General features: G+C 44.0%; 1 protein-coding gene across 2 annotated transcripts in view; it reads right to left on the bottom strand.

Moving 5' to 3' along the window:
* Window positions 1–1501, bottom strand: part of LOC138590964 (protein jagged-2-like) — a 61706-nt gene extending 60205 nt beyond the window's left edge. For both annotated transcript variants that reach the window (XM_069661415.1, XM_069661416.1), the window contains exons 1-2: window positions 1199–1501; window positions 37–360 (exon numbers count right to left, since the gene is read on the bottom strand). In XM_069661415.1, coding sequence (XP_069517516.1) covers window positions 37–360; window positions 1199–1267 — 393 coding nt within the window. In that variant the 5' untranslated portion in view covers window positions 1268–1501. The remainder of the gene's footprint in view (window positions 1–36; window positions 361–1198) is intronic.
* Window positions 1502–12486: the final 10985 nt, after the last annotated feature.

The raw sequence follows: 12486 nt of genomic DNA, 5'->3' as shown, positions 1-12486 counted from the left end.
TCCCCCACAAAACTGATGAATCTAAGATCCACTTACCGGCCACGCGAACTGGAAGGGAATGATGATCTTCCCAGCGTCGTTGTTCCTGTTCTGTCCGGTTTTCTGGCCGCCTTTGAACTGAAAAGTATTTCCACCGATAACCTTAGTAGTTTCCGAGCCGTAGGTGCACGGTCCATTGGTCGTGACCTCCGTTTGGTATTCCTTTAAACACACTCTGAAGTAGGTGTCGCACTCGTCCGCGCCACAGTGGCCCTCCGCCGCGCTCTTCTCCGCGTCGCAGCAGTCACCGTTCAGGAGCTGACCTTTAGGGTTTTCCACCGAAATCAGCTGCAGCTCGAAGTAACCGGTGGACTGAGACACCTGAGGAGAAAGAATGAGAGTTAGAAAGGCTGAACAGGTCTACTAGAGTCTGCTAATGTACATTTTAAAGGTCTCGTTATGCTGCATGTGGGTTAATTATTTAAATTTCAGTCTAATGCTGGTTATCTTAAGTGCTCATAAGCGGACTCATTGGAAAAGTTGGACTTTTTTGCAGCGCACAGTCACCCTACAGCCCACACTACTGTACATTTTGGCACAGATGAACTTCAGGGCTGGATAGCGCGACTACTAGTACTCCAATTTAGCTCACTCTGCATATCAGGCTGCAGCAAACGTCCACCTTAACAAGACCTGCAGACTGAGTTTAAAGAAGAAGAAGAGGAAACATCCGACAAAAAAAACAAAAGATTTGGTTGCGATCAAACTTCTGCGCCTTCTTACAGACCATACGCGAGTGTTTCCATGCAGGTGAAGCTGCGCTGCAAACATGTGAAGTTAAGTCTCGAAACTATTTTGCGTAATTAAGCTTTAAGAGTCCGCGTAAAAGACTGATTAACGCACTCAATATTGGCAGCGAGTCTTTGCGGTTGAAACTTTATGGATAAATAAAAAAACTTTCAGCAAACAATGTCAGAACTGTAATAACTTAAAATCACACAAACACGCAGCGGATGCTTTTGTATTTGCCTGTAAAGGGCAAACTTAATTTATCCCCCCGAAGGAAGCACACATTTAGAAATTCCGAGATCACATGATTCGACTGCCGAGCACGCAATTCAATTAAGGCTGGAATTTAACCCCCTCCAAAATAAACGGACTTCCCGACGATTAATAAGTTAAACCAACATTTGAAATATCAACAGAATAAAGTTCTCACCTCAGCCCACAGCGTCAGGAGAAGACACACTAGTAAGAAGTGGTGCAGTTTCCCCGGAATATTCCACATGTCTCCGGCTGCTCAGTGTTGGTTACCATGAGGGAAATGAAAAATATGTATGTCTCAATCAGTCAAAATGATAATGAAGAAGAAGAAAGCGGTTATCCTCCTCCTCCTGGTGTCCGCGGCATGCACGGTGTGGCTGCTCCCCAGGATGCCTGCAGCTCTGGAGGAGGAAAAAGCGCACCGCTGCTGCTGCTGCTGCTGCTGTTTGGTCCACGGACGCACAACAAGACGCGCGAACTCCACTTCCCTCCGCCGCTCGAAGCACTAAACAGCAGAGAAGGAGAGCAGCGGTGCGTCTCTGTTGGCCAGAGCTAGAGCCGGGCGCTCCCTCGATGATGGACAGCTGCGTGGGCCAATCACAGACAGCCTGGGTGGAACGTTTGTCAGCTGAGAGCCAATGAGGTTGAGGGGCTGGAGAAGGAGTAAGGGGAGGACTGATGATGGATTTATTATTAAAGTTTACTCACACAGGAGCTTGAATTTGTATTAAACTTTATTGAAAACGTGTGTGTACATTCTGAGTAAAGCGTTCATCCTGAATAAATCCAAAAAGTTTTTATTTGAAGTACCATGCAGAAGTGTAACTCATATTAACAAAAACAATGTTTAGGCTAAAAATCGGACCCATAAAAGATCAATAGAAACATGCAGAGTGTAGTACATGATGCGTTCAGTGAAGAACACCTGAGCTGCTCCTCACTGGCCTGCAGGCAGAGGAAACATGGCTGTTAGCGCCCTCTACTGACCGCTCAACAACACCCACATACACAGCACACACTGCCACCGCATGCTTTGTGAGAATTCCTGCTTTAACTCCACTCGATTTAAAAAGTTTCACTTGTATTTTTATGCACTCATTCTCCATTAAACCTGCACTTTATCTTTCCTTACCTTCCCATTTCAAAAGCACCTCACATGCACCAGAATATAGACACTTTGTAAGTATTAGAACTTGTAAGATAGCATAGAGCGACTTCTGGTGCAAACGTATCCGGTAGATGTTATTTTGCAATAATTGTCCAGTATCTTCTTCCTGTCATGTGGTCAATTTCAATTCAAGCCTTCCAGCATGCATGAAAAAACCCCGTCAATCTGTCACTTCCAGCATGCAGAGAAGATTTCCTGTTGCTTCCACATTTGACACACCAGCCTTTTATTTGGGCAAATGAGGCGAGCCCACACTGTCTCAGATGGCGAGCCATGGGGACGGTCTGATAAGACAGCTGTTTCTCCCCGCACAGATCTTCCTGCTGCAGATTTAGCTCGTGCAGACAGTGGATCAGTTCTGCAGGCCGGCCAGTCAGCGGCTGCTGTGTTCCTGCAGGACGGAGGCGGACAGGTGGCCTTCTGACACCCTGCAGCAGATGTTTCCTTCCAGGGAAGCAGGTGCAGTCACACACACACATTTTGTCATTTGCACATACTTGTGTACATACGAGTCATTCACATGCCTGCGCACAGACACAAACGTCTCGCGTTCATCTCTTTACGACGGCTCTTATCAGGAGGGATAAGGAAGTAGGGGAAACCGCTCAACAGATAAACTGGGGAAGCAATGAGGTAAATTAGCTGCATTAAACTCAATGGAGTGTTTGCAGCAGAGGATAAATGTAACAGTTCACTTTGACAAATGTGCATATGGTGCCTATGATGATAGGTTCAACTGTAAGACTATTGTACGATACTTTGGCATTTTCAAATACTTTTACTAAATGTTTTTCCTCCACAACATTTCATATCAAAGTATGTCACTGTTTATTTTACTGACAGAGGAACTTAAACAGTTTGGCAGTTTAATTCTTTATGTCATCATTTATCTCATACATTTTATGATATGTCGTATATCTTGTGTCGTCTCTGTTTTCTTTTACAAGATGCTTCTTATCCTCATTCTTTAAACGATGCAGTATGGGACTGAAAACACCTGCGATCAATCAAACAGCCAAACTTGTGTTTAAAGAGAAAGCAGGATTTGACAGGAAGTTGGCTTCTTTTTTTGGCACACAGAAGTACAATCATTGGAGTGCTTCCAAACAAGAATGTGTACTGCTTTACTAGATGCTTCTTTGCATGCTTACCCCTTAAAGACTGAGGTGTTAGCGAGCATTAGCTAGCTGAGTTAGCTGGCTAATTTGCTTGTTTAGTGTGTACTAGAGCTAGAAGACTTAAATGCTAACAAAACTGTTTCTATCAAAGTACAGCTGAGGCCAACAGGATTTTTAAAAGGTGTCCTGTGGTTAAGTTGTTTGTGAGTGGAAATTTGGGTTCATCGTACAAACTTTGACAGGAATCCATCACGTTATTGTGGAGGTGTTGCACTTGAACTGGAACTGACATCATCGTCCCTTGGGCCAAAAGTAAACAGCTGAGTGTAGTTGGAAGCTTAAGATGGAAAGAGATGAAGAAATTCGGTATCACAATTCAACAAGGGTGAACATAGCATAAACAAGAGACAAGTGAAAGGAAAGTGAAAACAAGTGAAATTGCCTACTATGCTGATATTAAGCTGGTATAATGTCCAGTTTAACGTGCAAGCAAGCTAACGTGGAAATTAAACACAAGTACTACTAGGAAAGCTGATTGATCAATAACTGTATTTGTCACGTTTTCATATAAAATACAATGACAGTGAAATCTCATCCCATTTGTACCTTCAATTTCTGCTTCAAACACAATGCGGCAGCATTGAGATCATCTTTGCAGGGCTGCACAGGCCTCCTTCTTCTTTCTAATGGTGCCGTCCAGCACTCCTGGACACAGCCACATTTTGGTGAAACAAACGTCACCACCACTCTTGTCATCCTGCTGGAAACTGGTGCAAATACAGTTCGATGAAAAGTGAAGGAAAATTGGAAGTGATGGGAACATGAATGTGTGAATCAAACTTGAAGGCAATTTCATCCAATGGTTTCTGAAATATTTTCTACAGATGCCAACCTCATTGTGGCGATGAGGAAAGTTACCTTTGTGATTTGGATTTCATCCTCTGGGGATTATGTGTGTCTGTACCAAATATTGCATAAAGTAGATGCTGACCCATCGAGGCATGGACTCCACTAGACCTCTAAAGGTGTGCTGAGGTATCTGGCACCAAGACGTAAACAGCAGATCCTTTAAGTCCTGTAAGTTGCGAGGTGGGGCCTCTATGGATCGGACCTCCGATTGAGGAAAGTTATCTTTGTCATTTGGATTTCATCCTCTGGGGATCATGTGTGTCTGTACCAAATATAGCATAAAGTAGATGCTAAGATATTTCACAAAGTGAACCTTTTACCCGCTGAGTTGCTACGGGCGGAGTCGGGGATTCATTTAACTAATTAGAATTCATCCTTAAGGGGACAATAAATGTCTGTATAAAGTTTTATAGGAATTCTTTTATTGGATGTTGAGACATTTCACTGCCATCTTTAGAGCCATGCAGTGTGCTCGAGTCCACCACAATGCCAATCTTGACAACAACAAGAAAGAGTCTGAATGAGGTAGTTATAATGAAAGTAAAACAGGGTTATATAACTGCGTAAAAACAGTAGTTCTACTACTGCACATGTTGACTTTTGGTTTGCAGATGGAAGAGTACATCTAAAAAAAAACTTGTTTTCGTATTCAGCAGCTGAATGTTTGAAGGATTAAGAAATCCAGCCAGAGATAAAAGTCCCATCTCACATCGCTGGGGCCTCTAATGCGGAACAAAGACTAAACAAGAGCCCCGCTGAAGTCTGCACACGCTGATCTGATATGTACTGTGGAGCAGAGTTTTCTTTGATGAGATAAAATGTTTTTTCGTCAGCTTAATTTTGGAATCACACAATGCGCTTTTTGATAAAGAGCACTAATTTACACTCTCTGTTACTGTATTGGCCTCTCTATATACACATCATACTGTATACTCACTGTCTATTAATTTATACTTGAAACATGTCTTCCATTGCGTCTATGCCCTCTACAAGCTCAGGGCTGCCTCTGCACCAGTTGAAATTCCTGCACATTAATCACACCTGGTGATTAAAGTAATTTTGCCTCTGATGACTGTATTTTACCATATGAGTGGACATGAAATATTCAGACGGATCCCTCTGCGATTGTTAGACGTCCTGAGTCAGCCCTGCAGGTGAGTGCAGCCTGCGTGTGCCTGCCTGCACAGGAGGAGTCTTTTTGACTCCCTTTCACTTTTTATTGCAACATTTAAGTTAAAGTCAAATAGAAACTGAATGCTGCTGTTTGTGGATGTATTGCACTCTATGCATGGTGTCTTGGGGTGCGAGGACCAGCCAGACAAAAACAAGGTATTTTTTGAGTGTCTCTGTCTTTGGTCGAATCCGCACGTTTAGGGTATTTATTTAAAAGTAGCTTTTTCTGGGTATTAGTTAGTAAAAAGAGATGGAAGACGATGACATCTTTACCCCAATATGCACATGGTCATAGCTACTTTTGTGATGAGTGTGGGCCGCCAGTTAAGCTAACGTGTGGTTAGCAGTGCTAGATCTACTTACAAGTTGTCAAAGAACTTTAAATCAATAAATTATTCAATACTATTGTTTGTGTTTTAAAGTTACAGCCATCAAAGGAAGGTTAATCTCTATAAACAGATTCTGCACATGAGTATAGAATCTGTGGGCGTGTGAATTTTGGTGTCGTAATCTGGTTTCTGTTGGTAGTAAGAGTGATGGCGTCCACTAGCATTTCAGATGGCGCTGGCTGTATGCAGGACAATAAAAAGAGAGGGATAGGAAGAAATCCTTTATTGGTTGTCTGAATAACCGTTGGCTCTCGAAGGCTAAGTTGTTGTCAGACGATTGCCGACGGATTCTGAGATTGAAAGAAAAGCTCACTACACTTGCTAAGAATGTTTTTCTCTGGTATTTAATCATTCATTGGCCTAGACTTTATCGCCGCCTGCTGGTACGGCATCCTTGTTGTAGCATTAGAATTGTCTTTGCAATCAATCAGCCATAACATTATGACCAGCTGCCTAATATTGTGTAGGTCCCCTTTTTGCTGCCCAAACAGCCCTGACCCGTCGAGGCATGGACTCCACTAGACCTCTGAAGGTGTGCTGAGGTATCTGGCACCAAGACGTTAGCAGCAGATCCTTTAGGTCCTGTAAGTTGCAAGGTGGGGCCTCCATGGATCAGACTTGTCCAGCACATCCCACTGATGCTCGATTAGATTGATATCTAAAGAATTTGGAGGCCAAGTCAATTCTTGAACTCGTCGTGTTCCTCAAACCATTCCTGAACCATTCCTGCAGTGTGGCAGGACGCATCATCCTGCTGAAAGAGGCATTAGGGAGTACTGTTTCCATGAATACCGTACTTGGTCTACAACATTGTTTAGGTAGGTGGTACGTGTCAAAGTAACATCCACATGAATGGCAGGACCCAAGGTTTCCCAGCAGAACATTGTCCGAAGTATCACGCTGCCTCTGCCGGCTTGCCTTCTTCCCATAGTGCATCCTGGTGCCATGTCTTCCTTGTAAGAGAAGCACACACACCCGGCCATCCACATGACTTAAAAGAAAACGTTATTCTTCAGACCAGGCCTCCTTCTTCCATCGCTCCTTGGCCAGTTCTGCTGCTCATGTGCCCGTTGTAGGTGCTTTCGGTGGTGGACAGGTGTCAGCATAGGCACTCTGACCAGTCTGCGGCTACGCAACCCCATACGTAACAAACTGCATTGCACTCTGTGTTCTCAGCATTAACTTTTTCAGCTACTTGGATGTGGTCGACCTTTGCTCCCCACATGCATCAGTGAGCCCTGGCCGCCCCTGACCCTGTCGCCGGTTTTCCTTCCTTGGACCACTCTTGGTCCAGGGACAGGATTTTGCTTCTTTTCTCTCCTCCTTCATCTCTCTTTATGACTCATGAGCTTCTGTTTTCCGAGGATCTTGTTAAAAATCAAAGACTGTGTGTTCAGGAAAGGATATGGCTCAAAACACACTTGCTTTCACCTTCACCCACAGCTTCTGCACACTGTTGAGTGTGACAGCACGCAAACAGGCTGAGAGAGCTGCCATAGAAACGTTTACAAGTCCCGTCATGAAGAATGCAAACAGAACTGAGGGGAACTCTTATCTGACAAGAGAGTAAACTTTACACAGTCTTGTTGCGGCTTGCCTGTGTGGTCTTTACACGACAATACGGCTTCTCTCACAACGGATGATTGTCTTATTTTTCCGATCCTTGTAAAACCAAGCACTGGAATGAAAGTGCATCCTTGTTTACAGGAACAGCTCGGGAGGGGGTGATTTCTGCAGGAAAAGAGGATTACATGAATTCACACAGTCAGTGCCAGCAATTGAGGGCATGTGAAGCTAGTGACGATGCTGTTTAGGGAGTGGAGAGAGTTACTGATTCACTTCCAAGTTCCCAGCAGGGATTCAAACCTGTGATGTTCAATTCCCAGAGCAACAACCCGCTCGCTGACAGATCGCTGTTGCTCATCAAAGGGTGGGGTCATTGTCTGGGTCACACAGTAGCTGTGAGCTGATTGGTCAGACTCAGATGTGGATCAGCGTCTGGAAGCAAAGCTTTAGTAATCGTGTGAACTCGGAGGAAAATAAAACCAAGGAGACACTGTCTGCTCCGCGTCCCCATGTCTTCATCTGTGATGCATTTATGTGCAAGTCTAAACTTCTGTAAACTTGGCAGCTGAAAAGCACCTGCAAGCTACACAGTCAGAGACTCTAACAAGCACAAACAAACAGAATAAACGTAACTATAGCTTTAAATGCTAATTTTGTTGCATGTAATCATCAGCAGGCTGTCAATTCTTGGAAGTTTCCCACAACACAGGAATCAGATAACAGGTAGGGAAAAAGGGCAAGGCAAGAACATAGTATTGATATGGAATCTGAGGTGTGGAAACATCCAAATATGGTTAACTTCCTGGGGAGTACATCTTAAAAAGAAAAATGCACTGGCTGCAACGTGCAGCGTCATGTCACTTGATGCCTGCAGCAGTAATTTAGCTTTTTGTCGCCATCGTCTTTTATATGCAATCAACGTTTCCTTAATATCTTTATGCAGTGCATGCCATAATGCATCTTGTTTTTAATGTTTTTGCACCTGTAAATCATTTTAAAGCCGCTTCATAAATAAATTTGACTTACCTTTCCTGATGCAGCCGTTTGTGTGGCTCTGTTTGCATCTTCACGTAAACAAACAAAATCTTATGGTATAAATGTATGTGTCATTTGAAAGATCTACATTAGATTTCTGAGCAATTCCAAAACAAGACACAGCTTCAAAATTTAGATTAGTAAAGATTTAGATTTAGATTATTCACCTCGGATGAGAGGTGAAACGTCTTCAAGAACTTCAACCAAGTCCAGTTGCCTTTTGGATTCATCTTAGAAGTACCGTGATCTGGATGACTTAGAACCTTCACAGACTGATTATTAACATTACTTTTTAATACAGATACTGACTCAAAAAGGCTGCGCTCTCTGGACTTCTTATCGTCATTGCCTACTGGTAATATATGATGCCGATTCGAGCACTATAAATGAATGATGCTAATAGAATGCATCCATCACGCTGAGCAGCACCACGGCCTTCTGAGAGGTTTGACCTCCGTCTGCAGCTCCTCTCACCTCCGCTTTAAAGCCTCACACCTTCACAGGAAACACTGTTTGATCACCTGACAGCTCGCTGACAGGCTGGGGGCCCACTCTCCACCTCTGCACATACCGAGCAGGACACACACACACGCACACACTCACTTATCTCTTCATTCTGAGTGGAGTGTTGGAACAAGCATTCCAAATGAAGCATTATTCATCACTGTGTGTTTGAATCACACACCCCACGCACACATATTTCCCCTCTTCTTCTGCAGTGAAGAAACATTCCTTATTATGCAATAAACTGGGATTACTGTCATTCTTTTACAGACCATGGGTGGATCCACAATCTACAGTTTCATATCAGGTCAGATTTAGACATCAAGTTGCAATGGAATTTTTCCCCTTCAACCTAGAAGACATCTGTTTGGATCTTAGTCATGTTGCTATGTCTTGCGTATTAAAATCTGAAAGGAGGCAGTAAATTCACTATTTTTTTTGTTGGAAACAGGGGAAGAGAGAATGGGGGATGACACGCGGCAAAGGGCCGAGGGTGGGAGTTGAACCCTGCATCAACGACTGTAGCCTCTGAATATGGGCCGCCAATTTAACCGCTGCGCAAAACCAATGCAAACAACAAATCCTTATTTGAATTGTACCAAGAAAATGCCTCCGATTAAGCCAAAAATGCATGTATAAAAAGATGGACGACATGACAGCTCCCCAAAAGTGAAGCCAAAGCCTCTCTATCGCCCCCTGCTGACTGGCTGCAGTATAGGTCATAAAGCCCGCCTCCTCCATGTTAACAGATGGGACATGAGTCAAACTAAAAAATCAAAATACACATCAGATACATTTTTCTCAAACATGGTTTCTGTCATTAAAACTAGTTCTTATCATGCTGATTTATGTCCAAGTGTTCATTTTTCGGTTTATTTTTAATTAGTTATTTGATGCTGTCAAAATGATGATTGACAGCTCTGTTGACCAATACGGCTCCTGCAGCCGATCTGTTCCAGATTAGCAAAGTGGAGGACAAACGGCGAGAGATGACATAACTTAAACAATCTGTAGGGCTGCCTGTTTTTAGGTTTGGATTTCTTTACCTTTTGTCATTCCTGTGGATTTTAATGGGAGCCAAAGCAACCGCAGACGTTTCCTCCTCTTTGAAACAAACTGACTCCCGTGTTAAAGCTGAATAAAGCAGCTAAAAGAATCAAGGTCTCTCCAACTCTCAAGAGATCTGCAGAATTTAATCTTCTCCATACAGGATCATTATCTGGGCCTTAACATAATTCTTTTAGGTATCTTGTTGCGACACGCAACTCTCCCGAAAACCACAAATATCTAACCTCAGATTTACCTCAATCTCCGCCTCCTAACCTCATCCTCCTAATCACATGACACATGTTCATGCACACTTAAACATACCTTCACACAAAGACGCAAACACACAAAAATCTGACTCAACCAGCACAAACCCATCGACAGACCCACACGCCTACACACACACATTGCACACAGACGCCTACACAGGGCAGGTGGCAGGTGAGCAGGTGTTTGTTGCCGGGCGATTTCAGTTCCTCTGAGCTGAGGTCAGAGTGTGAGCAGCAGCAGCAAGTGCAGCCGCTCTGATGCAAAGGTGTCTGTCTGATAACACTGGAGCCTGTGGGGTTTACAGCCTTTATCACCTGCAGCAAGAAGGAGACTCAACAGTCTCTGTCCAACACCTGTCCGTCTGTCTCACTGTCTGTAGTGCTGAATGTCTCTCCTACTGTTTGTCAGTCTTTATGATTGCAGTGGCATGTGGTTGCAGGCTTACATGCAATAATCCACACTACAAGTCCTGCATTCAATTTTTCTTCAATGCAAAGTTCCACCACTTTCCACTTGGGCAGTTTGTGAGGAGGTTGAGGATGGAAATCAGCACCTCCAAGTCTAAGATGAAGAAGTTTACTTATTGGAGTCCCTTGTCAAAGAGTGAGGGGCAACGATGAGCGTGATTTTAGAAGGTGGACTGTTGCGTGGATCGGTCTTGGTGAAGAGGAAGCTGAGCTTCAAGGCAGTCAATTTACAACTCTAACCTTACTGATAATCACGTGCTTGGAGCTGTGTAATGGCCGGCATACTGAGACTACCGATGCAGAGTTGGAAATTAGTTTCCTTCGAGGGGTAGCTGGAACATCCATAGAGACAGATATACAGAGGAAGGGATCAGAGTAGATCCACTGCTTCGACGACAGGAGGAGAAACATTTGAGGTGTTTCGAGCATGTGATAAGGATGCATCATGTTTGCCTTTCTTTAGGGGTTTTCTGGGCATATCCAACTAGGATAACTGGAGGGTTTTAGGTGCAGGTACAGTCTGTGTCCCACAACTTTCCAACTCCGGCATTGGAGGGATTTCTTTCTGAAAACTGGCAATTTTGATGTTCACACTTACCTTATGTAATGCTGGTCGAGCTGAGACACTAGAACAGGGGTGGCCAACCCTGCTCCTGGAGAGCTACCTTCCTGCATGTTTTAGGTTTCTCCGCACTCTAACACACCTGATTTGAATGTTTCGCTCGTTACCAATCCCCTGAGACGCTTCAGTTGGTTGATAACGAGCAGATCATTCAAATCAGGTGTGTTAGAGGGCGGAGAAACCTAAAACATGCAGGAAGGTAGCTCTCCAGGAGCAGGGCTGCCACCGCTGCACTAGAAGGTATCTCCTTTCTAAAGCTTTCCTTTCTTCTTCCTTTGATTTTATTAAAGGCGCAACTATTTCTACCTACCTTCAAGAGCAACACAAACCCTACAAAAGAGATTGTCCAAAATTGTGAGCAGTCCGCAACATTTAGAAGGAAGTCAGCCTTCTACTCTCCTTAAGAGTTTGTCAGTTTTGACAAGCTATAAACGTTGTTTTATGAACAAGACATAGAGGCTAAGTGTTCTGAAGAATGACCCTGACATTGCATTCCCTATCTAGCTAGGAAAGGTCTCAGGTCCCGCCAGGAGGAGCCGGAGAATTTGGACAGAATATGGATGGATAAAGGAAAAGATGGCCAAAGATTTAGATTCTCTTGGCCACTCTTAAGTGCTTCATACCAAAAAGGAAATAAAAGATTTTATTTTTATTGATATGATTTCTTCCATTATCCTTTTGCACTTGCAGCAGATGTTATTCTGAGTGTCTCTCACCTCACTGCAGGTCTATGGAGGCTGCAGGCTCTGATTTCAACACTAAAACCTCTTAACAAGGCCAAAACACAAAGCAGGTCCCTGTCATCTTACACAGCAGCATATGGGCCCCGGTTCCCACACCCAGCTCCATGTAAACATCTCATTAAGCTGTGCAGGGTGGGGAGCCCTCAGCTCTAAAAAGGAAGGAACAAAACGACAGCAACAAGCCCCCCCTCCCTCCACCCTCCCCACAGACAGTGTCAATTAGGCCCCCGCCTGAGATTGCGGGCTGGAGGTGCTGCAGGTCCTGTGAAGCTACAGGTAATCGCTGCAAATTAATACCTGCACGAGCTCTCTGAACTCTGTGAAGCTTTCAAAGAGCCTCCTCCTGCATCCTGTACATCTAAGAAGTCAGATCAGTGAGCGTGTGGATCATTTTTATATTGAGTATATGACTGTACACGCGAACAAGGAGATCAAACAAGAAGAACAGGAGG

Source organism: Semicossyphus pulcher, unplaced genomic scaffold (assembly GCF_022749685.1).
Source record: "Semicossyphus pulcher isolate SPU_LCO1_2020_fin unplaced genomic scaffold, fSemPul1.0.p SCAF_14, whole genome shotgun sequence".
NCBI lineage: Eukaryota > Metazoa > Chordata > Actinopteri > Labriformes > Labridae > Semicossyphus > Semicossyphus pulcher.
Note: the sequence above shows the minus strand (reverse complement) of the source record. Positions and strands in the feature narration are given on the sequence as shown.